This window comes from Lepidothrix coronata, unplaced genomic scaffold, assembly GCF_001604755.1.
Source record: "Lepidothrix coronata isolate B3197 unplaced genomic scaffold, Lepidothrix_coronata-1.0 Scaffold283, whole genome shotgun sequence".
Lineage (NCBI taxonomy): Eukaryota > Metazoa > Chordata > Aves > Passeriformes > Pipridae > Lepidothrix > Lepidothrix coronata.
Window position 1 is genome coordinate 227,811 of NW_016690463.1, and position 25,040 is coordinate 252,850.

Consider the following 25,040-nt stretch of genomic DNA (forward strand, 5'->3'; position numbering starts at 1 on the left):
GCTCCTTTGGAAGTATTAATGATTTAGAGTTTATTTAAAGAAACCATGGAACAAAACAACCTCACCCATACCAAAGCTATAAGTAATTAATATAATGTGGTTATTCCTCACTTTTACTGGAAGTGTTATACTGAAGTCAGTGACTTACTTCCCTGTTGAAGCAGTTTATTTCAAAGCTTACAATTTTTTCTCACTACCAAGCTCAACACCTCCTGTGTAGTGGTATTTTGGTTGTATAAAACTTTGACTTAAAGGTGTTGAGGTAAGGTTTGACCAGTGAATGTACAGGATGAAGTGAGTTCCTCAGCTGTGTTGTTTTAGGGCTGGGCCGAAATGTTGACTAGAGTAGAGCTGCCTGGGAGCAGAGGCTAAACAGATCCAGATGGCAATGAAGGAGCTAATTAACATCTAGTGAGATAAATATATTAAGTGGTTACTTACTTATTTGGGTAATGGAGAGCTTGTTTTTCTTCTATGCAGTTGGTAACAGCCCACAAGTTCTGCTCTTACCTTTGCAGTCATTTTGCCCTCCCCTTGAGACTAAGACCAGGTGTTTGGCAGCTATGTAGGTGTGTAAGGGAGGATGTGCTCTTCATGCTCTAATGGGTACAGGAAAGCCCAAACTCACTTGAACCAGGTGAACCTGCTAGTAGGTATGTGCTTAAGTGGTTACATGTGGTTGTGAGATTGTTAGCAGCATAATAAAAAGTCTTTCAGTGAGATGAGTGTTGGCTGACATAAAAGGAGAAGTATGTTCATGTTTTTCAGACTGCCATGTCTGAGTCCTGATGTTCTTCTGATACTCACTATATGGTTCTATGCTATGGAAGAGGAATGATTGCGTATAATTTATTTAATAGCATTTACTAATTGTTTAAAGGAATATAAACCTGTTCCTACAGTGTAAATAAGCAGTTGGCTTAAAACAGTATAAGCTATGCAAATGAAGAGCTCTGCTTTCTATTATGTTGGTTGAAAGTTTAACTCAGAAAAGATTAAGCTAGAATAAACTTCTTGTCCTAACTGAGGCTTCCTTTTTGATGCTCACTACTTCTATAATGATTATTTCAGATATATGATGACACAGCTTCCCTGAAGTAGCTGGGAAGGGAGGAAGAGTGGAAGTATCAGCTGTGCTGAAGTAACAAGGTACAAGAGCTAGGGAGAAATCCCTGGGGAAGCCGTCCAGAGGCAGCTATGGTCAGTCCCCTTGGTTGGCGTTGTGTTTAATCCCAGAGGTCCCCCCTCAGGCCTTTGCCCCGCTGGGAAAGGGTTCTAGCAGAGCTCCTTCCCCGGGTGCCCTCGCTGAGCGCTGCCGGGCGCTGCCCGCGGAGGGCGCTGTGCAGGTGCGCGCCTCCCGACGAGCTTTGTCCCCCGGCGGCGCCCGTCGGGGGGCGGGCCAACATGGCGGCGCCCGCCGTTCGCTCACGTGTCCCGGCAGTGCCGGCGCCGCGCAGACATGTCGGGCCGCCAGGGCAACAAACTGCCCAGCAACCTGCCCCAGCTGCAGAACCTCATCAAGAGGGACCCCACGTCCTACACCGAGGAGGTACGGAGCGCGGGGAGACTTTTGGGGAGGCCAGACTGGGCTGCGGGCTGTGGAGGGGGAGACACGGGTGGGTATTGCTGGCCGCGCTCACCCATTCCCTGTGTGTGCTCAGTTCCTGCAGCAGTACCACCACTACCAGTCCCATGTGGAGATCTTCACCTTCCAGCCGGACAAGCCCAGTAAGGAGCTGGCCGAACTGGTGATGTTCCTGGCGCAGGTAAGCCCACGGCGCCCAGCCTTGCGCCAGTGCCTGGGGCTGCGCGGCGGCGGGGGCAGCCTGGCTTAGGTACGGGCTTAAGTGCCTGTTATTGGTATGATACGAACACTTACGATATTCCCGGTTGTTTACACCTTGCCAGGTGTGCCCTAGAGCGTTGCTCTGCCTCTCCTTTGCAGGTGGCCCACTGCTATCCCGAGCACATGGCCAACTTCCCGCAGCAGCTGAAGGAGCTGCTCTCCTACCACCACACAGTGCTGGACCCTGACCTGCGCATGGTGAGACCACCCTGGGGCACTCCCTGCCCGAGGGTAACACATCCCTCGGTGTGAGCTGAGAGCAGCTTGAGGGTTGCTTTTCAATCGGCATGGAGACTGGAGAGCATTATGGTAGTTTGGTTTCTCTTATAGACGTTCTGCAAGGCCTTGATCCTGTTGAGGAACAAGAACCTAATAAATCCTACAAGTTTGCTGGAGCTCTTCTTTCAGCTGCTGCGGTGCCACGATAAGCTGCTACGAAAGGTAAGCTGTGCTCATGGTCTTCTTTGTTTCCAGGGTGTTTGGACCAACTTGCCAGAAGTATTTCCACAATAAGCAGCTCCACTTTGCTTGGTAATAGAATAAATTAGCTCTGATTTTCGCTAGTTGGTGTCAGAGGAGGGGCTGCAGCTCTGTGTTGTGCTGCTGTAAACACCTTGACTCTGCCATTGCAGGCTCTAGGCCTGTCCTGTGTTTGGATGGAGCAGCTTGGGTGTGTCTGCAGGTGAAAACCATAAACTGGTGGCTGTTGGTGCTGCCTTTACTCAGTTGTGTGTCAACCTCCGAGTAAAACAATTACAACCAAACCAGCTGCTGCTGAAAGCTGTTACAGGCTTTACTGCCATGAAAGGGAGAACACTGTGCCCCTAGTTTGGTTATCAGAACAGGCCTAAAGGAGGCAGGGTGGGATTTCATTCAGCAATCCTTGATGCTAGTCTTGCCTTGCTGTACTGTGAACTAAATACACTGGTTAAATATGTGAAGAGAGTTCAAGTGGGACTTGAACTTGCTGTTGTTGTAGTTGCAGCCTGGAGTTCTATGCTCAGTGGTGGTGAATTGGATCTCACTTTGGTCCTTGGGAACTGTGAGGGTACAGTAATGTCTGTTCCTTGCATGACCTGTGTTCCTCCCTGTCACCTCTCCTTTACAGACCTTGTACACTCACATTGTGACAGACATCAAGAATGTCAATGCTAAGCACAAAAACAACAAAGTGAACACAGTAAGTGATTGGGCTTTCACTTGTACTTGGATTTGACCTTCTGCTTTTGGGGAGCATTTCTAATAAAGTGTTTGCAACTTTTTTTTTTTTTTTAGACACTGCAGAACTTCATGTACACAATGCTGAGAGACAGCAATCCCACTGCTGCCAAGATCTCTCTGGATGTGATGATAGAACTTTACAGAAGGAACATCTGGTAGGTCTGGCAGGCTTGTGTTGATTCCAGGATTTGTTGTGGGGCAGATGGGCATCACTTTGTGGGGTGTAGTCCAAAGCAGTCCAGGGGACAGGGACATAAATACATATGTATTAATAGTGGCCCAGTGGGGCTGTATCCTGTGCCAAGGATTAAGCTGAGAAGAAATAATGTCTTGTGTGAAATGAGTTACTTAATTTAAATATGTGATGAGAACTAGTTTTCTGAGAACAATGTGAAATGGCAAAACTTCAAGTAAAAGGTGCTGTTTCTTTTTATTCCAGGAATGATGCAAAAACAGTCAATGTCATCACAACTGCTTGCTTTTCCAAAGTGACCAAGGTGAGAACAGAAATTACTTGATGAAATGGGATGTTACTTCGTATCTTCTTCCTGTGGATGTAGCTTAATATTTTATTGCAAACAAACTTCACTGACTTCATTTTAAACTTTCAAAACAGCACTCGTGGGAGGAGGCAGAGCTTGGCTCTTAAATACAGAGGAGCAGAACTGGCAGCTTATCTAGTAACAAATGCAGTCTGGAATGGGGAGGGTGGATGCATGTTCCACTGCTGTTCACAAGAGACTGTTGAAATACCACCTCCTTGAAATGAGCATGCTGTGAGGCTTTAATTAGTTAAAAATGAGGAGGGGAGCTGCCCTGTCTGGGGCCTGAGTGAATATTGGGCCTTCTGTGCTGATTCAGGAGGCTTTAAAAAACTTTTTCTATAGTTAAAGAGAAGTTTTTAACCTGTTAAGGTCCAAAAGCTGTTTTGCTAAATAAAAGCCAACCAACCAAAACTACAATAAAGCCATATAAAGTAATGCAAGTTTAGAGTTGTGAATGTTATATCTTGGGTATCTCCTGTGCAAGGGCTTTTAACAATGTTGACATGAAGCAATTAGTGCAATGGCTTTGCAGGATAATAGAGAACTTGCAGCTGGGCATTTGCTCCAGGCATTGGGGGAGCCCAGGTGTGACTGACTGCCTCTGGGTGATGATGGGCAGCGAAAATGGTCTGGGTCTGTAAAACACCTGTGGCTTCCAAGCTGTCCTTCAGTTTTTCTGATCAAATCCAAGCCTATAAAAAACTGGATGAGTCTCTGCACAGCCTGAGATGTAGGTGTAGGGTGGTTGTGAATACTCCTGTCAGCTTGTCCTGTCCCACATGAGTTCAATTGGTTTTTCAGGTGTTAGTTGCAAGTTTGAAGTTCTTTCTTGGGAAGGATGAAGATGAGAAACAAGACAGTGACTCAGAATCTGAGGTGGGTGTTATGATGAGATCTTGTGTTCTCTATTCTTCAGACATTTAATAGGTCTGCCATCCTAGTGACCCTGCCCATCTGTCTGCTTCTCTGTTGCTTAGTTTTCTCCACCTAGTTTTCTCCAGGTTTTTCTGTGCTTCATACCAAGTTCAGTGTCTGACAGGTGGCTCCAGGAGGCAGGATGCTTTACCTGTCTGTTGAAAGACAAATGCCAAGAGCTCCTTTGCTTTTCTCTTTAAATACTGTTACCTGTGTAGTGACACTTAGGAAGGGGGGAGAGTTCTTAAATATAGTATGTGCTCCTGAAAGATATTGATGGTTTGTTTCTCTGACTGCCATTTGAAGCCTGGCATCAGCTGAGCCTTGTTTCCCTCTTTCCCAAGGACGATGCCCCCACAGCCAGAGATCTGATGATGCGCTATGCGACCAACAAGAAAACCACCAAGCGCAAGAAGAAATTGGAGAAAGCCATGAAGGTCCTCAAGGTGAGGAGAGGGGTGTCTGACTTGACAGTGTTCTAGCTTAATCCATCAAGTGCAGGAGTTGTGCTGTTGCCCCTGCTGGTTTAGCTGCAGGTGGCAGAAAATCCCGTGTGGTTTCAAAGAGGGAGAGTTTTTAAAATCTAAATGTCTCTTTTTTGAAGAGGCATCTTTAGACAACAACCTTAAACCTGAAGCACTTTCCTCAAGGAAAGAGAAGAATGTCTCTTACTCTTTTCCATGCAGAAACAGAAAAAGAAGAGCAAGCCAGAGGTGTTCAACTTCTCTGCTATTCACTTGATTCATGATCCCCAAGGTGAGCATGCATTGCATTTCCTCTTATTGCAAGTCTGTGTTAATCTCAGATGCTAAAGCTCGGACACAGCTCTGCCAGGAGAATGGAAGTGGTGAGTAGGTGCAGATGTGACACTTAAAGTGTTTTATCTTAGTGTTTCACTGCACTTTAAGAGAGTGAGATGAGTCCTGTTCTGCTTGTTTTAGTGGAACACAGGGAGATGAGACAAGAAGGGAGGAATCTTATCTACTTTGGGTTGCTATATATCAGAATGTAGCTCTCTGCTTCTCTTGCATGTGTGAAGGCCATAATTTGGGGAACACCAGCTTACCTACGAAGCTTCTTTGGCTTACTCCCCCTTTTACACAGTATTTCTGTTGTTAGCCTGATACTTGTCTAACAGCGCTTGATTTTGTCTTAGTTGGATGTAGTGAAGTTTGGGGGATTTTGTTTTTCAGATGGGCCCAAAATATAGTTAAAAAAATCCAGCTTTAAACCCTGTGCTTATGATGGGGAATGTGTGCTAGTTTTCCTTTGAACCTGTGCACAGCTTCAGCACTGTTAGGCATGGGAGAAGAAAAATAACCCACTGGGAGGAGTGTTTTGTCCACCTTGAATTTCCTCTGCAAGGGCACTATGGTTTGAAAGCAGTCAAAACTGACTGCCTCTTTTTACCTTAATCCCAGTTGAGTTGTGCTCTTTTGGACTACTACAAATTTATTACTACTCTTTCAGACTTTGCTGAGAAATTGCTGAAGCAGCTGGAGAACTGCAAGGAGCGATTTGAAGTGAAGATGATGCTCATGGACCTGATATCCAGGCTGGTTGGAATACATGAGGTATGTACCTGGATTTTCTAATGGTCTGCTGGGTAGCCCACATGGCTTGGGTGAAGGCATGTGCTGGCCTTGTGCCTCAGGAAAATGAGGTTTAATTCTTCTGTATATCAAGAAGTCAGATGATGGTCAGGTAGTTGCCAGTGGGCTTCATGGAACAGCACAGAGTGTTGACTTGTGTGGCATTGAGCAGGGGGTTAGTCTGAAATTGCTGAGCTATCCCTAAAGAATAGGCAAGAACTTGTCTCTTCCAAGACCTTCCTGGGAAGCTGCCCATGCTGACCACAGTGTCAGTCAGGTGAGAACTGGCAGCTCCTGCACTTGCAGGGGTTTGTGCTGACTACCCAGTGATAAAATAAGTGCACTGTATGAAGTGAAGAGTAATTCAGTCCAAGTTGTGGGGGAGTCAGAGGATGAAAGGATTTCAATGCAAAGAAGTAGGTGCAGAGAGGCTGAGCTGTGTTTATCTGAGTACAAGTCATTTCCTTACCTCCACAAATATCAAACTGAATATAGGAGACAACATCGTACCATAAAATCTAAGGCATGTGAAGAGCATGCTACAGAATGAGATTAAACTTGAGATCACCTTCATAAGCTGATAATGTAGTAAAACAAAGACAAGAATATAATGTCACAACTTTTTTTGCAGCTGTTCCTTTTCAACTTCTACCCCTTTGTTCAGAGATTCCTACAGCCCCATCAGAGAGGTAAGTAGCTACTTTGTAGCACTGCTGATCCATGTCTTGTGCAGTCATTTCATGGAAGTGGTGCTGTAAGTGGACAGGTAGCAGTGGCTTGCTGGGAAGTAAGAGTAGTACAGAGTGTAGAAGATGGAAGTACAAGTCCCTGACTGTGAGAAGTGCTGAGTAGTTGGTAGTTCTTTGAAAGCTGTGTACACTCAGGGCTTCTTATTTGAGGATTTGAGAAACTTCAGCAATGGAAAAAAATGGATCTGAGTCCCTAATCCTGACCTGCTGAGCAAAGCATAGCTGCCTCTTGCTGCATCATTTTATAGATGTTTGACTCTAGTTGTGGAGCCTTTGCCTTTGGTGGCCCCTGAGGGCCTGCACTGCTGTGGGTGGAGGCCAGAATTGTTCCCAAGGTTTGGTGGGAGAGGAGAAATAGTTGTCCCAAATAACTTCAAACTGGAGTGGCTTTGGGACTGACTGAGCAAGCAGCTTGTTGAGTTTTGGCAGATGTGTTTATAGACCAGAGGAAGGTGCAGCAATACATTTTGGCATCTTCCCACTTCTCTTCCAGAGGTGACAAAGATCCTTCTGTTTGCTGCACAGGCTTCACATCAGCTGGTACCACCTGAGGTCAGTATTCCATGTGTTTGATACTAAATAGGCAGCAGACCAGCATGGAAATAGGAGTGTATTTGTGGGGAGAAGGGGAATCTGGGCAGACTGTTCGGACAAGCTGATGGTAACTTCAGCTATTTTTGCAAGTTCCAAGATATTGTTTCATATAAAAGGGGGGAAAAAACCCAACATGCTTGTTTTACTTTCTACAAGAGAACTTGTGTCCAGAAAATAATTGTGGACTGTAGTGACATATCCTGACCTCTGTCTTAATGATGTCTAAGCTTTTATTCAATGTGCATTCTTTTTTCAGATCATTCAGTCAGTGTTGATGACCATTGCCAACAACTTTGTCACTGACAAGAATTCAGGGGAGGTCATGACTGTAGGGTGGGTACAGGATCATACAAACATCTTGAACTCTATGATAAAATGTATTTTTTTAAACCACTTGCCAAGCTATTCCTGTCACTTTTACTATGCTTTCAAGAACCTGCTGGAGTAAAAACAAATTAGGACAATATCTCAGCTTAAACTTTGTATTTTTGTGGAAGTGTTCTATAATGGCTTTCTATTACACTAGATTTGCATAAATCTAGTATAGGGTTCATTGAGTTTCATATAATTCAGTCTACTGGTAGGATTTTGTCCTAACTGGTGTGAGAAAATGATTAATTCTCAATTCTTTTAGAATCAACGCAATAAAAGAAATCACTGCGAGATGTCCTTTAGCCATGACTGAAGATCTGCTCCAAGACCTCGTTCAGTACAAGACTCATAAAAATAAAAGTAAATATTACATTGATATAGCTTTAAAATATTTTTCCTCTTGTATTTTTTGCTTCTCTGTTATAGCCTTTGTAATAGTTTTGTCTTAATGGGTTTTTATGGGCTAAGAGAACACTTGGAGTATTTGGGTTATATTGCTGTGTTTGGAGTGTGTATCCATGGGAGGCAAAAGTCACGAGTAGTTATGGCAGGGGAAATAACTGACCAAGATAAAAAAGGAAATGGATTAAGAGCAAGCTCTAAGGAAGTGCTGTGTTCTGCAGCAGAGAAATCAGAGGGAGCCATAAGTTCAGAGAAGGCTGTAAGTGCTGATGACCTGAGTGGGCTTTGTTTGCTCAGAATTCTGGTTTTTGGTACTGACTCCTGACTCTGTTCCTGGGTAGATGTGATGATGTCTGCAAGAACTCTGATACACCTGTTCCGCTCCCTGAACCCAGAGATGCTGCAGAAGAAGTTCAGGGTAAGTATTTCATGTGCATTGCGTTCACTGGGAACTAAGGTGCTCAAAAATAACTGGTCTCAGTGGCCTCTTCAGCATGAGGTGGAATCCAGCCTGTGTTCTTCCCCTGCCTGCTACCTTTGGACGTGGTCTGCTCTTATTTCCACTTTTCCTTAGTTCAAATTCATCTAACTCATGGCTAGATTGTGGTCCAGAAGGTGAGCTCTTTGGCTAGAGTTCTTTCAACTTCAGTAATTAAGATCTTTATTTCATCAAGCAAACTTTATCTTTTTCCAGCCACACCCTCCTCTTCTACCAGATATTTTCATGGTTTTGTGGGCACTAAAATAGCAGCCTGCTTAATGTACTCTTTTTTAATGTACAGGGTAAGCCTACTGAGGCCTCAGTGGAAGCCAGGATCCATGAATATGGAGAACTGGATGCCAAAGACTACATTCCAGGAGCAGAAGTACTGGAGGTTGAGGATGAAAAGGAAAAGGGAGGAACCCAAGAGGAAGGTAAACCTTTTTTTTCTTTTTTTTAAATTGTATTTTGGGCATCACTATCAGTAAGATTTCATGTAACACTTGGTGTTTGTGCATTTCATTTTTCTGCCTTCCTGTGTAGCTTGCACTTCCCTGTACCCTTGAAGTGCATTAGTGGGGTTTGTTGCTGTGTTGCTTTATGGGATGGAAAAGCAGAGACACATTGTACAGCTATCAAACATGCTATGTTTAGCTCCTGCTGAAGACAGGTTGTTGAGAATTATCAGACACTGAAACAGCACTAGGACGTAATATGTGGCTTAAACTCACTTTCTGTGCAAATGCTTTACGCAACCTTGAGCACCCACCTGAATGAGGGAAAAGAGATGGAGGAGTCTTTGAAAGCAAGGCAGAGTTTGGGAAATGAAGCCAGAGTGCTTTGAAGATGTTGCAAGGGAGGTGATGGGAGGAATAAATGCCCTGAGATGCCATGCTATTTAGGCACGAGAATGCAGTGATTAGTGTAACAATCTGCTTGGTTCTGAAGGTGCTAAAGTCAGCACTTCAGTCAGAACAGCAGCAAAGAGGGGCAACACACACAGTGTAGTAAGGTAGCTATAAAGCACATTCAGGTAGTTGAGTCCACATTAACTGGTCTATATTTCTTCCCTGCAGATGGCTGGGAAAGTGCTAGTCTGAGTGAGGAGGACAATGAAGATGGAGAGTGGATTGATGTGCATCACTCCTCAGATGAGGAGCAGCAACAAGTAGTGAGTTCCAAGTCTGCTGTCTCAAATATACAGTGGTCTTGTTAATTGCAGACAAGATTCTGATGCTCTATACTTTTATGTGGCTGCTCATAAATAATTATACAGGGCTTCAGTGTAACCTGTGCAGGAGAAATGAGATTTGAATACTGCTTAGTACTGTGCTGAAGTACATACCTTGGGGGCAGAAGGGGGAATGCTGTCTCAGAGCTGTGATATTTATGTGAGTGCTTGTACTTATCCTAAAATAGGGTATGTATGTAATCTGTTCAAACACTAGATGTTGGATATAAGACTAAGAGGAATCCTAACAGCTGGTTGTAGCATTTCCCAACAATACTACCCTTACATGCTAAATATGTCAGGGTCATAGATTGTGGCACAGAAGTGGCTGGCCAAGCTCTATGTGATTGTTTTGTACGTGTTTCTTTTCCCAAGGCAGAGAAGGTGAAAAGCATGCCCATAGAGGAGCGGAAAGCCAAAGCTGCAGCAGTCAGTACGAGCAGGCTGCTGACTCAGGAAGACTTTCAGAAAATACGTCTTGCCCAGCTTTCTAAAGAAATAAATTCTGCGCCTGGCAAAGCTGCAAAGAGGAAATACATTGAAATAGATGATGAGGAGGAAGAGGGCAGGTAGGATATGGACTGTTATCTGGTGAAATAGCTTTTCACTGCAGCAGGGTACAGAGCTCTACTGTTATACAATATTCCCTGGAGACAGGTAGCAAACAGCTGTGGCCTAGAATAGATCCTGGCTCAGCATTGGACCTGGGAGAAAAGATAGGAGGGGCCTATGAAAGGTCTGAGCCTGTTTGGGTTGTTCAGGCCAAGAGCGGTAGCAGTAGTTGCATGGTTATTTCTCCAGAGTTTGTGAAATTGTGGATAAAGCAGGACTTGAAAAACAGTAATGGCAGCTTTTGAGGGGGATGTCCCATGCATGAGGAATAACCTGAAAGAGAACAAGAAGTTTGTGCCTGAGCTTACAGTAAGACAGTGGTGTAAGAGATGGGTTAGAGAGCAAGAGGGCATCTTGTTTTCCTTACCAGGTGAAGTTTTGTGGGTGGTGACCTTTTGCTGGATTTCTGTTTGTGTAGGGGAGAGTTGCTTTCACTCAGAGATATTGAACATCTGCATAAGAAGCCCAAGTCAGACAAGGAGACCAGACTGGCAACTGCAATGGTGAGGAACTGGGATGTTTTGTGTCTTGTCTTTGCAGACTCATGTTTGCCTTCTGCAGAAAGAGGGGGTGTTGGGGTTGCATCTGTAAGATGGATGCCCAGCTGCTATTTGCATCTTGAGAAATGATTTCAGTGTTTTGCTGTTGCACTTTGGTTGCAAGAAACAGCCTGTTGCTGGTCACATATGACCATGAAAGTACAAACACACCCGACTTTGACTGTGACTTAAGAAATACAGCCAGCATAGGACAACGCAGGTGTGGACACAAAAACATCCTAAATCCAAGTTTATTGTTACGCCATAGAACCTGTTACCATCAGGCAGCTGATGTTGACTGTGGGGAAGCAAAATGAAATAACCTCATGTTATTCTACTACAATGTTTATTCTAGGCTGGAAAAACAGACAGGAAAGAATTTGTGAAAAAGAAGACAAGAATTAACCCCTTTGCCAGCTCTTCCAACAAAGAGAAGAAAAAGAACAAGAACTTCATGATGATGAGATACAGCCATAGTGTCCGGACCAAGAACAAGCGTTCCTTCAGGGAGAAACAGGTAATGATGAGTGCTGGAAGAGGATGGGGCTGTGTGAGCTCAAACTCCAAGTGCAGGTGTAATGCTGTGCACTCTGTATCCTGAGGTGTTGCTGCTAACTTGGATGGTGTAATGGCTGCAAAGCCTGTGGGCTTGGCTTCCCTGAATCATGCCCCAGAGGAGGAGCTGTATTGGAGACTGTAGTGAACGTTTCTGACAGGCTCCTCTAAAGTATTTTGAGGTGCAAGCCCTGGTGCAGAGTCAAGTGTAGGTTAGGCAGGTTTTGCTTTCCTTTACATGCATTGAAGATATCATAATAGAATCCTGAATGTAATTCTGTGATAGAAGGAATGTTTCTGTGGTATGGAGTTCTTTCTAAAGGCAAGCTTTCAGTGTGTTTCTTCACTCTCCATAGTCTTTCTTTGACCTTTGTCCTGTTACTATTGTGTTATGAACTCATCTGTCCTGGCCTTGAGGTCATCTAATAGCTTGTCACAACTAGCATTTACAGCTGTTCTTTAAGGACATTTATTGCCACCTGAAGCAAGCTGGGAAAAATAAATCAGTTGAGCAGTAGTTTGACTGTAATGCTGCTCTCAGTGGTGAGGCCCCTGCCAGTCCAGGGTTTCACAAGGTGTTCGTAAACTGAATTTATCCAGGACATGTCCCAGAAATTTGTAGAATAATCCAGTTATGTAGTTGTCTTATATGTGGTGGTTTTTTTTTCTCCTTGCTAGTTTGTCTTGTTAGTGCTTTCCGAGGCTTCTTTTGTGATGTGTTGCAGGATCATATCATTTGGATAATGTGTATTAGTTTGCCATTTGTTGCCTTGAGAATGGCAAGACTGTAGCTGTCTATAGACTCAGTAGAGAGTGTCTTAAGTGTTTCTGTTAAACAGGAAGATGTAGACTAATATCCCCTGTGGTATTTTGATCTGCCTCACCTAAGGCTGACTATATTAACCCTGCTCTCAAAACACACAAAATAGGTTGCAAATAAACAATCCAGGCACTTCCAGAAAGCTGCTGTTGACAGTGGTTCTTGGCTCACTTATAAAAAACCATCTTGAATGTTTTGTTCTTAATCCTGACTAATGTTTAGAGTTAAATATAATGGCGAAACAATGAAAGAACCATTTATTCATACTTTTTCACTGGTGTTATGCTACAGTATCAGTTCCATTAAACATGACTTGCAAATAACTTCTATGAGTGGGTTGGAGGACCATAGTTGTGTGACACTGCATTCTGCAGCACTTCTGGGTGGCAAAATAAAATAGCCTGTTGTCTACAGTTCTACCACTAGATCCTTTACCAGCTAAACCATGTCTGAAATGTACAATATCTCTCTAGAGTGATGTGGTACTTGTAAACATTCTTCCTTGCCCCTTGAAAAGAAGTTTTGTCATATGCCTTCCCAAAATAACATTTTTACTTACCTCTTATCTGAGCTGGAGCTTTGTCTTGATGTCTTCTGATTAAAATGAGTCAGTGGAAGAACAGTTTATGTTATATTGTGTAGTATTTGGTATTGCTCACCCCTTTAATTGTACTGTGGAGTTCAGCTAAAATAAGTGTTTCTGCCATTGTAGTTAACATTTGCTATTGTTGCTCCCAGTTGGAGCTGATGAGCTCTTAGTGTTTTTCTCAGAGGTTAAAGAAATTGAAAAATATGGTTGATGTGATTGGGGTGTTGTGTCAGTTATTTTTCTCCTTACCTGATCATTCCACTCTTGTCTCATGTTCAGATTGCTCTTCGAGATGCACTTCTGAAAAAGAGGAAAAAGCTGCTGAAATAAGAGCTGAAGAGAACTTAATCACCTTTGAAGAAATAGCCCTGGAAATACTTGTTTCCACCCACCATCCCCCTGAGGGAAAGAGGGACTGTGGTGCCTTATGGATTTACCTCTCTTCAGAGTTAAAACTGGAGCTCTTGCAAGCTGATGGATTCTGCATCTATAGGACAGATAGAGCCCTTAAACTTGGGAGGGTTTTAATTTTATTTTTAAAGCATTCTGGGGGAGAAGGCGATTTTCTTTCTATTTAATGTAATTAACATACAACCCACTGTAAGTGTAAGTATTAAAATACACAACCTTATTGTTAAAATATTTGACTTGAGGCAATTCTTGAATAAGTAATGGGAAGCAAAGAATATTCTTGTCAGTCTACAAAGCATGTGTAGGTCGTGTCTGTGCATGTCTTAGGGGTGTGGCTGTACAGACTTGAGTAAGGTGTTTGAGCAGCTGTCTTGGACTAATCTAATCACACAAATTCTTGTGTAATTCAGGTAAGCTCAAGTAAGATCAGTGTGACTGCAGCTCATGAAGAAAATAAAATTAGTATATGGGAGATGGTTTTCATGTTGCCATTTAAATAGGATGCTACCCTTATATGCCAGAGAGAAAAAGGAATGTTTTCCTATATTGGTGGGTCTAAGGGAGGGACTGGCTGGTGTCTCTTGGCAAGTACATGTGAGAAAAATGTACATCTCTGGATTCTTTATGTAAGGTTTAACTTGTGCTTCAGCACTGACCTCTGCTGGGACCATGAATGGGCTTTGTACCTTCCCCAGCCACCTGTTTTAATGGAGTTGATAAATTATAACTTGAGGGATTTATTTATAACATCCTTGGTCAAAATCTGTTTGAAATGGATTTCCTAGTGGGGCAGGAACAGGTGCCACAAGCACAGTGTAATGGAAAAGCATTTGGTGGGGTGCTTTTTTCCTTTATTTTTTGGAAGCTGGGTTACTGCTTATCTTCTATGTGGGAATTAGTGCAGTTTTGCTATTTTTCATGTTGAATATGTATTTCTATTTACTTTAATTCCTAATAATATTGATTGTGTATTGTTTTGTCACAATATTCCTAGACCAAAAAAGCTTACAGAGGTTACAGGGAGCCAGGAGAGAAGAACCAAGTAGGATTTTCTTACAAATTGCCATCTTGTATTGCAACTGTATGTTACTGCTGAGGGAATGGCAGAAATGGCTACTTGGCAATTGCCAGCAGTGAGCTGGCCAGGTCAAGGATGTGTAGCCCAGAGATGGAAGGGGATGCAGAGGACCTGCAGTAGGTGTGGGGATGGAGTGTGGAGAAGGGGCTGAAGAGACAAAGATAAGGGTAAGACAGGGCAAGTACAGTGTGTTCTTGTATAAAGCCCACTTCTGCTGTTCTTGTTCGTTTTGTGCTGAAGAACTGAGTGGCTTCCCTTCATGTGGATGTGTTCAAAAACTAATGATTTCTGAGGCTGAAAGGGAGAGGGGAGTTTTGCTCTCGGAGTTCAGAACAAGTATCTAGTGTCCTCTTTTCCCTCTTGTTTACAGCCCTGCTGTGTGACCCAGCAAGCTGAGCTATGCCCAGTTACTGCCAAGTCTGTCTGTCCCCTGCCCTCCTTGTAAAAAGGACAGTGTTGGACTGCCTCTATAAACTTTGGCAAGCAGAAGCGCGGGGGCAATGCCCGTGTTAAGCGGTAGCCTGTACCGGTTTCGGTGGTTACTTTGTCACCCTGTGTCGTGCCCGAGGTGCGGGGGTGCCGGCTGCGGGCCGGCCCGGCGGGCACGCCTCGGGGCGGGCGCTGCCGTGTCCCGGCCCTGCCCGGCGGGCGTGGCTGCTGTGGTTGCTGTGGCTGCGAGGAAGGCGGGCTGGCCGCGGGGCCCCGCGCTGTGCTGCGCCATGGGCTGCGGGCCGTGGGCGCTGCTGGCGCTGCTGTGCGGGGTGGCCGCGGCGGTGGCCCCACTGCGCTGCAACGTGAGCCTGGACAGCCCGGCCGAGCAGCGCTGGCTGCCCGTGCTGAGACACTTCGATCCCGCCTTCCTGCGCGCCGCCGTGGCCCGGGTCATCGAGTGAGTGCCGTCCGGGGGGGTGCCCGCAGCGCCCGGGGAGCGCTCACGGGGAGGTGTCGGGGTGGGTGGCAGCGGTGCTGGCACCGCTGTCCCTCGCTCGGCTAACGCCTCGGGTGTTTTGCAGCGAGAGCGTCCCGAAATGGGTGCACCAGGTCATCCGGCCCATAGCAGCGGAGCTGGAGCAATTCATGCCGCAGCCCTTCGCGGGGGAGATTGTGGGGCTGTGCCAAGCACTGGGAATCAGTCTGGGAGATGGAATCCTGCTCAACTTCGCCTACGAGTCCACTGCGTAAGTGTGCGGTACTTACAGCGTCTGGTGTGAGCAGGGGTACAACTTCGGGCAGTTCAGCGTGGGAGGAGGCACAGCAAGGCAGGTCACTTGTGCTGTTCCTTCTCGGACCGTGTCATGTCTTCAGCTGCAAGGCTTCAATCTCGTTAGGCAGTTTGGATCCTGCATGGAAAGAGAAAGTTGTTTTCCTATGGCTTAGTGAAAGTAAAATCTAGCTGTTGTGTTCTTGTGTACATACATCTATGTAAGTGGATAAAAATCTGAAAATTTCTGCTAATAAGGTAGATCCCTCCATTCAAAGTAGTTGGGATGGTTTATCTTTAAAGATCATATAAGATAGTCTTCTGTCGTGTAAAATCACCCAAAAGGCAGCTAGAACAATTAGTTGCCATTTCATTATTTAAACTATTTGTCTGAGATAAAGTTACTCTAAACCACTTTGGGGATGAATGCTCACAATGACTGCATAATGTCGCTCTGTGATTTGCATAATGGAAAATGGCTGAAATATTTATAACAGCAATCAGAACTTCAGCGGAAAAAATAGTTTCATTCTGTTCTTTTGCTTTAGAAGCATGTACAGAAAAATAATGAACACTTGGGGTTACCTGTGAGGATACTAAAAAGGTTTCTCCATACGGGTTTTACAAAAATTCAGGGTATACAGCCACTTCTTTGCATTTTGATTGGTTTTTTGGTTTTTTTTAATGTGTGATATTCAGTTAGTGATCTTTTTTTTTTTTTTTTTAGTAAGTGCTAATATTGGACATGATACTTATTTAAATGCTGGCTTTTGTTAGTGTTTCACAGATGATGCTTATCATATTTAGCCCTGGTAAGATGCACGCAACTTTCTGAGCGTGGATTCTAAAAAAAAAAACCCTCAACTGGGAACAACCTAGTTGCATGAGGCATTTTTTACCTTTATATTTTTGAGAGACGGGGTTGTGCATCACTGAGAAGAAACTTCTAACTCTAGAGGAAATAAGTTGTTAATTTCTTGCTAATGGAATATATTCCATAAAAAACCTGTTTCAATTAAAATCAAAGTGTTACACAAGGAGTTTGAACACACTTGCTGTTCTAGAGATTAGTCTCTTACTGAAATGGCTGATACTTGAACAACTGTTTGCATCAGTTTCACTGAAAGGACTTAGTTTGAACTTATCTAGTTATGGCTACAAATATAAACATGGTCCCAATTGAAGTGAAATGATCTATCAAAATTAAATGCAGAGAGCAGGACACTTTGTGGGTGTTTTGACATGTCAGCTTTTCATTGTGATTTAGAAGATTGTGATTTAGAAGAGGTAACGACTTTCCCTGAGTGGAAGTGCTGCTCTCTGCCTGCTCTGTGGTTTCTGACCTGATTTCTTGACTGTAGTGTGTCACTGGACTTTGAGCAAACTCCTATTTGTATGGAAACATTAATAAAATACCTATCAGAACCCAGTTCTTCCTGAAAGGTTGATCTGTTTTGACTATAACACTGTCACAACTCTATAGTCACTGATTTTTGTCTGGTGTGTTTGCAGGTTCTGTACAAGCATTGTTGCTCAGGATGACAAAGGGAACATTTACCACGGTCGGAACCTGGATTATGATTTTGTCGATATATTGAGCAAGATCACAGTTGATGTGCAGTTTATAAAGAGTGGGCAGGTATGGTCTGGGATTGGCTCAGCTGGATGGTCTGTCCTATAGCTGCTTAGATAGGGGGATTTAATGTAGGAATGTGTTCCCATCCCACATAGACTGGATTGTTAGAGCAGCACAGTTAGTCTCCAGGAGTGTGGGATGAACACAGGTTTTCTTTGCTTTCTGGACATCCAGTTTATGGTGATGCATTGGAGAAAATAGAACAGCATAATAAAGATTCTCAAGATGGTTATTTGAAAGGAGGTGTTGAAAGAAAAAAATGTCAAGATACTAAGAAAAGTACTGCAGAAAACAAGAGATCAGTTTTGGCAGGGATCAGTTCTAAGGCTTACTTTTTAGACCTTTCTAGTTTTTCAACCAGCGTGTGTGGTTTTGGGTCAAGATTTCAAAAGACGAATTAGTTACTAGTACAGTCTTAGTGTGAATTTGTTCATGTTCATTAGTCCATTTTGCAGATGGAAACTTGCTGTTTGTTTCTTGCTTGGCTGCTGGCTAATTTGAGCTAAACTCCTGTAGCAGCTGGTGATCACTAACAAATGAAATGCAGTGAATTTGGGGCCTCGGTCTTTTTATAGTTTACTTGGCAAGTTTTACTGTAATTTAAGGCACAGTATTTTAAAGCAACTTAAGTATGAAAGTCAGAGAAAGAAGGACAGGGTGCTGCTTCCAAATGTTACTAGTATTTTAAGTGGTGTTCTGTTCTGTTTCCTGGTTTCAGGTAGCGTACCAAGGCACCACATTTCTTGGCTACGTAGGCTTATGGACTGGACAACGTCCACACAAGTTCACAATCTCTGGGGATGAACGAGGTAAATGAAATGTCTTCTACACTTGACATTATGTGCTCTGTTTTTGACTGTTGCCTGCCCTGGCCCTTCTCCCCCAGAAGGGAAAGTGAGGTTAAAGTTGCCAGGAAGGATCTGAAAGGGAATGACTTGCCTTGCCCTCAGAATGACTTGCCTTGCCCTCAGGGAATCAAAGTGCGCGTGCTGCCAGTTTTTGGCTGCTGTGTAGGAGGAGGTATTTTTTTGTCATCTGAGCTGAAAGTGTCAGAGGACAGGAAGAGCCCTGGGGAGAGCTGTAGAAGGCGAACTGTGGTCTGGTCAAGAGTCACAGCTGGAGGTGGCAGAGTAGGGGCTGACAGAACAAGAAGCAGTTTGGATAGCAAAGAAACAGCTGCTTTCCTGGTTCTGTGACCCTTTGCTGTATTCCATCATCTGTCCTCATAAGGCAGTTGGAAAGAGGACAGGAAGAGAAGTGTAGGACAGATTTAGGGGAAAGGCAGCAGGGTTTGAGAGAATGCAGAGGCACTGGAAAGGCAGCTGAGCAAGATCAGTAATACAGCGAAGTTGAGAGATGTCACTGCTGAGAACCAAAACTTGGAGCAGTGAGGAAGGCAAAGGAAAGGTCACTGCCTCTTCCATCAGTACTTCAGTTTCACAAATACTGGAAGCTAAGTTAACTGAAAGCTGGGGTTGGCATCTTCCATTTTCAAGTTCCTTTTTTTTTTTTTCTTTTTGTAAGAAGGTGACACTTTGTTCTTCATTGGCTGATTGTTTGAACTGGCAACAATGTAGTCTCAGAGCCAACATAGAAAATATTTATTTTTCTCTTGTGGTTGTGATAAGCATATTTGGCTTTTTAATTTGTTAATTGGGCAATCTGTTTTTGTAATTTTTATATGATACGCCAACAATTTACACATATACATTATCTCTGAGTAGGGATTCTGGTATGGAGCACAGGGACCTCTGGATTCTTGTGTCCTTTGTTAATGCAGCTTTGTTGGAGTCACTAAATTCTTTCCATAGCTGGCACACATACTGCTCCTGATACCAGAGTAGTTATTTAATCCTTTCAAAATTGGAGTGTAGTGGGGTCATAGTTAGAGATGCAAACCACTTTTAGTTCAGCTTAGAAATAGTCCCAAGTGTATCAAGTCTCTGTAAAGGCCTGATTTAGGAAATCTTGTGGACCAGACCATGTGTGGACCATGAGATGTCTGTTCATTCCATGCATGCTGTACTTCTGTAAATTGGTTGATGCTGCTTGCTGATTTATCTGAACTAAAAGGTCTTTTTTTAGTTCACTCCAGCTGAACTACAAATTAAGGGAAATAAGCATGTGAACTATGGTTGGGAAGGGGAGGGTGACTAAATTAGGGTGAAGGTCTATCAGGTGACAAGCATATTGATTCTGGTGGCTGTCCTGTGGTTTTGGTGTATGAAGAATAACAAACTTGCCCTTCTGTTTTTCTTACTTCTCCTAATGTGCTTGGTAACACAAACACTACCACTACTGTTTTTTAGCTGCTCCCTGATTTCTGTTGTGTTATTGCTGTTTCACTATTTCAGTAACATGAATAATTAGGAGATAATTATTACTCATTTCATGACAGGTCTGAGATGCTTTCTGGAAAGCAGGAGTGTTAATCCAGCTGTTGTGGCTGAATGTCAGTTGGGATTAGGTTGTCTGTTTATATTCCATCAGGATGTTGTGCTCCTTGTTGGCCTTTCTCCCATAAAACATTAACATCTTGTGCTGATAGGCAGCTGTCCTGTTTCATTGTATATATGTATATTGCATGTATAGTAATTACTTTTTCCTCCCCAGATGGTGGTAGATGGTGGGAAAATGCCATAGCTGCTTTCCTCAATCGGAATTACCCTGTCAGCTGGCTGGTCCGGGACGTAAGTGCACTGGGTTACTTTCTCACATTTCAGTTATGTCATTTGTGCTTAAACTCACAGGGGAATTGCGTCTTCCAACTTTCAGTTGCACAGAAAGCTTACTGGTTTTATAAGTAAATGGATTTCATAAGAGAAGCTAAGTGTTGTCCCTGTTGTCCCTGAATTGTCAGTAAATGAGAGGCAATTCCAGTCCTTTAAGGGGGTGATCTCTAATCAGTGCCAGAAGTCCTGGAGAAGCTGTGCCAAGACTTCATTCCTAGGGACTATTTCATCTAGTTGTGACCAGTTAACACAGTTGCACTCTTAGATGTGAATACCTGTCCCAGGGGTTATTTTATACTGTTTGATATGTTACTATACTAATGCTTTTCTCAAGTAGCACTTTAATCATTGACTATTTCTAGACAGGGTGGACCTTTTTGGTTCTGAAGATGTCCCAGTGCTTGTTTCTGTGCCTGACCTCACTGTCATCTCCTTTTTTGCATCAGACCCTGAGCAGAGCAGAGGACTTCCAGTCAGCTGTTCTCAGACTGGCTGGCATTCCCATCATTGCTGAAGTTTACTATATTGTAGGAGGTGTGTCACCCAAAGAAGGCATGGTCATAACAAGGAACAGAAAAGGGCCAGCAGATCTCTGGCCTCTGGATCCTTTAGGTGGAGCGTAAGTAGGAAAAAACTGCTTTGTTTTCTTTTCTTGTATTGCCTCCTGAGTGATAGGTTGGGTTAGTAACAACTTTCTTGAGAGATCCAGGCACCTGGTGGTAATGCTTACAGCTGCACAGGGAAAGCTTGAAACCCTCTGAAAGGAGCCCCAGTTCCTTCTCCTGGAGAAGGAATTGCACCACCTTGTCACTTTGGGCCAGTCCAAAGGGAAAAATGTGGAAAAAGCATCTGTTCAATTTTTTAGCCAGATTCCAAAGGACGGCTCTTGCCATCTGTCTGCCAAGTATTGCACCAATAAACTCAAACTGGAAATCAGTTGTGTCCCAATGTGGTAGAAGGCTAAAGGCTCAAAAATAACTGTTCCTATCTAGTTTTTTGAAATCAGTAGCTTAATAGAGGAAGGGGATGGTACAAAACTGCCCTGTGGGGATAAGGGGCACCAATGCAAACAGGCAGATGGAGTGCTGCAGGCTGCATCAGTTGCAGACCCATTGCTTTTCCAACCATACTTCTAAAGGTCTGTTATTGTAGTCAGGGGTAGTTTTGTCACAAGCCATCAGGAGTTCAGGGGTTACTCCATTTATGTTCCATAGTCGATGGTACAGGCTGTTATATATATCAACACAGGGCCCTTGGGCTTGCAAAAGACACAGGGAAGTGAATTTTCAGGGAGGCTTTTCCTTTTGGCAATGCAGAGATGCTGATGCTTGGCCTGAAAGAATTACCTGCTGATTCACCTCTTCCCTTTTGGTCACAGGTGGTTTCGTGTGGAGACAAACTATGACCACTGGACCACCCCTCCTCCTTTTGATGATCGCAGGTAAACTGGGAGCTCTGTGGTGAGTGAAGACTTTCTTTTTGGAAGAGCTTACAGGTTTGGGTTTCTCCTTCTCTGGGCGGGTCTTATCTCCTTGAGCAGGCAGCTTATTTACTTCCTGTGATGCTACTCTAGAGAGAATAGATAAGGTGAAGAGCAATATTCATAGATGCCAGGGCAAAATCTGTGAGGCATGGCTTAGCATAAATGAGGAATTGCCAGGCAAGGCATGGGCCAAAAACTTCAAGTAAAGTTTAGTAGAAGGTAGATTTAGATGCACAGTGCAAAAGTATTTGATGGTGCTAGGAAGGTGAATTTCTTAGGCTGTGTAGTGTGCAGAAAGGGATTGGCAGGTTCTGTACTCAAGGGATTAGTAACAGTAGCTTCAACAATGTGAGACCAGATCCTGTCACACAGCTCTGGGTTATTTTAGGCAAAGCAAGCATTTCAGTGTCAAGGCCCTTAGTGAGAAGTTTGTGTTGATGCTTTGTAGCCTTTGGAACAGGAAAGTGTGTTGATGATACTGTGTTTTCCTGCAGAACTGCAGCCATCAAAGCTCTCAATGCTACTGGACAGCAGAACATCAATTTTGATACACTCTTTAAGGTATTTCTTTAATTCTACATTATGATTTTCACTGCAAGCTTTGTCAAAGCAGAAGTGCAGTAGTTTGGTCAGGGATCTAAAAGATGCTTTTTTTGTGGGGAACAAGCTGTACTGCACAGTCATTTTTGGAGAGGTGAAGACAAAGTTTGTTAAAATGCTGCTGAATTCCTATGCGTAGGCATTTTGTAATAATCTGCCAATCCAGGTGAAAAGTGCAAGAGGTGAATCCCATCATCTTTGCAGTTCCATATTTCAAGTGAAATTATTACAGACAGTGTTAGACAGACGTGAGTGGTATCTACCAGTTAGTTTTGGGACTTGAAATGGGTATTTCAGAGGGCTTTTGAAAGTAATTCTGTAAATGGCCCGATGGTAAACAAGCCTGGAAAACTGCTTAATTTCACATTACTGCTTTTATAACTTCACCCTGCTGCTGTTCATAAATAGCCTTTTAATTCCCCTTTCATCTACCAAAATGACAACTCTTCGAACTTTCTGTACAGGTATTGTCAGTGAAGCCAGTCTTAAACATGTAAGTATTAGATTGAGATGATCTGTGCCTCCTGCTTATGCTTTAGGCCACTTCAAAGTCAGTCAGAGCTTCCTGAGGGTCTTGCTGTGTGTTTGAGTGTCTTGTGGCTTCCCAGTTTAGATTTTGGCTTGTGTTTGTGGCACCATTTTCACTTCTACAACACTCTTTGTCTTGGGTCTGCCCCTCCATCCAAAGAGCTACAATTGGTTGGGCTCAGTCTGATAGTGGGAAGTTGTTTTGGAGTAGTGAAACAAATGATTCCTTTGGAGGAGCAGCTGGAATTTCCACTGACTTGTTTGTCCACTTCTGGAACTTTTAGGTTGGTGTTAACACTGAGAGTGGCTTTTTTTGGTGTTCTGGTGTAGGTCTGCTTCATGTGTAAAAAGGATAAAAGTAAACGGGACAAACTTTTAAGTATGATTTACTGTGTTTTTGAGAGATTTATTTCAGTATCTTGTTCTGTATTGTTGCAGAAATCACACCTTTGCAACACACAGGTTATGTTTTACACAGAGACCAGTATATTCTCTGGATCACTCAATCTCACTGGGGCTTTGCAATGGCTTTCTCGAAGTTAATACCAGGACCTCTTCTCTGTCTTGTAAATGTGAGGAAATTGGGAAAGGAGAGTTTGTATCTGTCAGACCTGAGATGAACACTACCAATTGTTTAATATAGTGATGAAATGGATGTGGAAATACCATTGCTTTGCTGTGCTGAGCTGGGGAGAGAACACCAAAAATCCATGCCAGAAGCCTTCAATTCCATCAGCTTTTCTCAGTCTTTCTAACCCTTCTGTACCTAAGCAGAACACTTGTTTCCACTCAAGCTGCTTTGCTAGCTGTATAAATTAGCGTTGCAGCCTTTGGGATGTCACTGACTCTTCTCTCTCCCTGCCAGTAACACAGTGTACACCACAGTGATGAGTGCTGCATTTCCAGACAAGTACCAGACATGGATCCGAACTGAGCAGTGAAGAGCTGTAAGGAGCAGAGGTGTAAGTAGCACGTTGTACTTGCATTTAAACATTTTGGGTGCAGGGTCACTGAGGGACAAAGTGCTGCAGTGACACTCCAGTGACGTAGTCTGAACTCCTGATGCTGTCCTTGGTTTGCTTGTTGCCCTTGGGTAAATACCTTCCCTTGTTGTTTTAAAGGTTGGTAAGTATTGACTTGCTCAGTGAAGCTCTTGGACATTATCTTAGGGAAAAGTGCTTGATCTGAGAGGAAGGGGGTGGGTGTTGTGATTTGAGGTAGAGGTTCTCTGTGGCAATGTTTTGGCAGGTTTTACCAGTCCCCAGTCCAGCACTCCTTTGTCTCCAGGTGGTTGACAGAATCCCAGCAGGAGGGGGTGGTGCATTAGCACCAGAAAAAATTGAGCTTCACTGGCAAGAGCTGCTCAGCAATGACGTTGCGAGCAGCACCCTCTGAGGGGTTTGTCCTGTCAACTTGCAGAACAAGTCCAAGTCCTTGAACTCACAAGGTGCCTTGTGTGGCAGTTTCAATATACTTAGAGAAAGATATTTCAGATCTGATTTTAGCAAGAGTAATTCCTTTTAGAGCTTGTACAGAGTTTGGTTTTTTGTAACTCTATATAAACTTGTGCTCTCTTATCTATTTTTCTATTTCAGCAGACTGAGTGAAAAGCTGAAGCTTTGCAAGATCAGCATATGGTTCTAAAATAACTCTTGGGAGCAGTACAGTCGTTTTGGCTTATTAATTATGTGAACCATTTGGGAAATAGTGACTTGTTAACTCTTTGAAGTGTTGCAGGTGATCCTCTTAATGAACTGTAAGAGGTGTTTGAATTTTATTTTAATTGATGTTCTAGCAGATGTGACTGGTTAAAAATGGCTTTTACTGGTTTTGTAAGAGTTGTGTAACTGCAATGTAGTTCTGTGCTAATGAATAAATTTTTGTACTTTACATGGGCAGTAGGTCTGAACACGATGAAATAAAAAGATGCAGCTGATAGACTGATTTCTGGAGGTGTGTGGGGTTACTTGCATGTGCTCATCCTTTCCCCTCACCTGTGAGGGGTTGGTGATATGAGCCTAGTGGGGGCAGATGCAACAGTCAGCAGCATGCAGAGCTGTAGACTATAGTTAACTGATTTATCAGAAATCGGGAGCTGTTTCAGGAAGTGTGATAATACTTTGCTCCCTGGTAGATGAGAGCAGCTTGTGTTGGGTAGCAGTGATGTTAAAGGAGGATGTATGTTTTTCTGTGATCAAATAAAATTGCCTGCAATAGTAAGTTTTTAAGTTGCTTCTACGATGTGGAGCAGTGGGGTTTTTGTTGGGTTGTGCTGTGACTGCATAATGAATTTTGGCACTTAATTGTA

At 43.5% G+C, this 25,040-nt stretch overlaps 3 protein-coding genes across 7 annotated transcripts in view; 2 read left to right on the forward strand and 1 right to left on the reverse strand.

The window, feature by feature from the left end:
• Positions 1-25,040, reverse strand: part of NUP54 (nucleoporin 54) — a 64,395-nt gene that overhangs the window by 9,630 nt on the left and 29,725 nt on the right. For all 4 annotated transcript variants that reach the window (XM_017836731.1, XM_017836735.1, XM_017836732.1 and 1 more), the window contains 2 exons: positions 15,750-15,892; positions 13,313-13,363 (listed from right to left, as the gene is read on the reverse strand). The gene's annotated coding sequence lies outside the window, so the exon portion shown is untranslated. The remainder of the gene's footprint in view (positions 1-13,312; positions 13,364-15,749; positions 15,893-25,040) is intronic.
• On the forward strand, positions 1,410-13,703 carry SDAD1 (SDA1 domain containing 1). The gene is made up of 22 exons (XM_017836717.1): positions 1,410-1,549; positions 1,662-1,766; positions 1,946-2,044; positions 2,177-2,287; positions 2,955-3,026; positions 3,122-3,222; positions 3,507-3,564; positions 4,414-4,488; positions 4,872-4,973; positions 5,214-5,283; positions 5,998-6,101; positions 6,751-6,808; positions 7,362-7,420; positions 7,719-7,795; positions 8,097-8,194; positions 8,578-8,654; positions 9,019-9,151; positions 9,794-9,888; positions 10,324-10,517; positions 10,979-11,063; positions 11,455-11,616; positions 13,343-13,703. The coding sequence occupies exons 1-22, from the start codon at positions 1,460-1,462 to the stop codon at positions 13,391-13,393; spliced, it is 2,076 nt and encodes a 691-aa protein (XP_017692206.1). The 5' UTR covers positions 1,410-1,459; the 3' UTR covers positions 13,394-13,703.
• Positions 15,272-24,676, forward strand: NAAA (N-acylethanolamine acid amidase). Of its 2 annotated transcripts, none has more exons than XM_017836739.1 (11): positions 15,272-15,441; positions 15,566-15,730; positions 17,266-17,392; positions 18,108-18,198; positions 20,003-20,079; positions 20,568-20,740; positions 21,500-21,562; positions 22,099-22,165; positions 22,669-22,697; positions 23,598-23,694; positions 24,331-24,676. In XM_017836739.1, exons 1-10 carry the CDS (start codon positions 15,272-15,274, stop codon positions 23,671-23,673), a joined length of 1,038 nt encoding a protein of 345 aa, XP_017692228.1. In that variant the 3' UTR covers positions 23,674-23,694; positions 24,331-24,676. The 2 variants fall into 2 exon arrangements, with proteins under 2 accessions (XP_017692228.1, XP_017692229.1); XM_017836740.1 differs by having other exon boundaries at positions 23,598-23,679.

Bases quoted from the DNA above. Each gene is read 5' to 3' on its own strand.
- SDAD1 (XM_017836717.1), top strand. From the start codon at position 1,460: ATGTCGGGCCGCCAGGGCAACAAACTGCCCAGCAACCTGCCCCAGCTG. The intron at 2,045-2,176 runs GTGAGACCACCC...TTTCTCTTATAG, and splicing joins TGGACCCTGACCTGCGCATG to ACGTTCTGCAAGGCCTTGAT. The intron at 3,027-3,121 runs GTAAGTGATTGG...TTTTTTTTTTAG, and splicing joins AAAACAACAAAGTGAACACA to ACACTGCAGAACTTCATGTA.
- NAAA (XM_017836739.1), top strand. From the start codon at position 15,272: ATGGGCTGCGGGCCGTGGGCGCTGCTGGCGCTGCTGTGCGGGGTGGCC. The intron at 15,731-17,265 runs GTAAGTGTGCGG...GTGTGTTTGCAG, and splicing joins TTCGCCTACGAGTCCACTGC to GTTCTGTACAAGCATTGTTG. The intron at 17,393-18,107 runs GTATGGTCTGGG...TCCTGGTTTCAG, and splicing joins AGTTTATAAAGAGTGGGCAG to GTAGCGTACCAAGGCACCAC.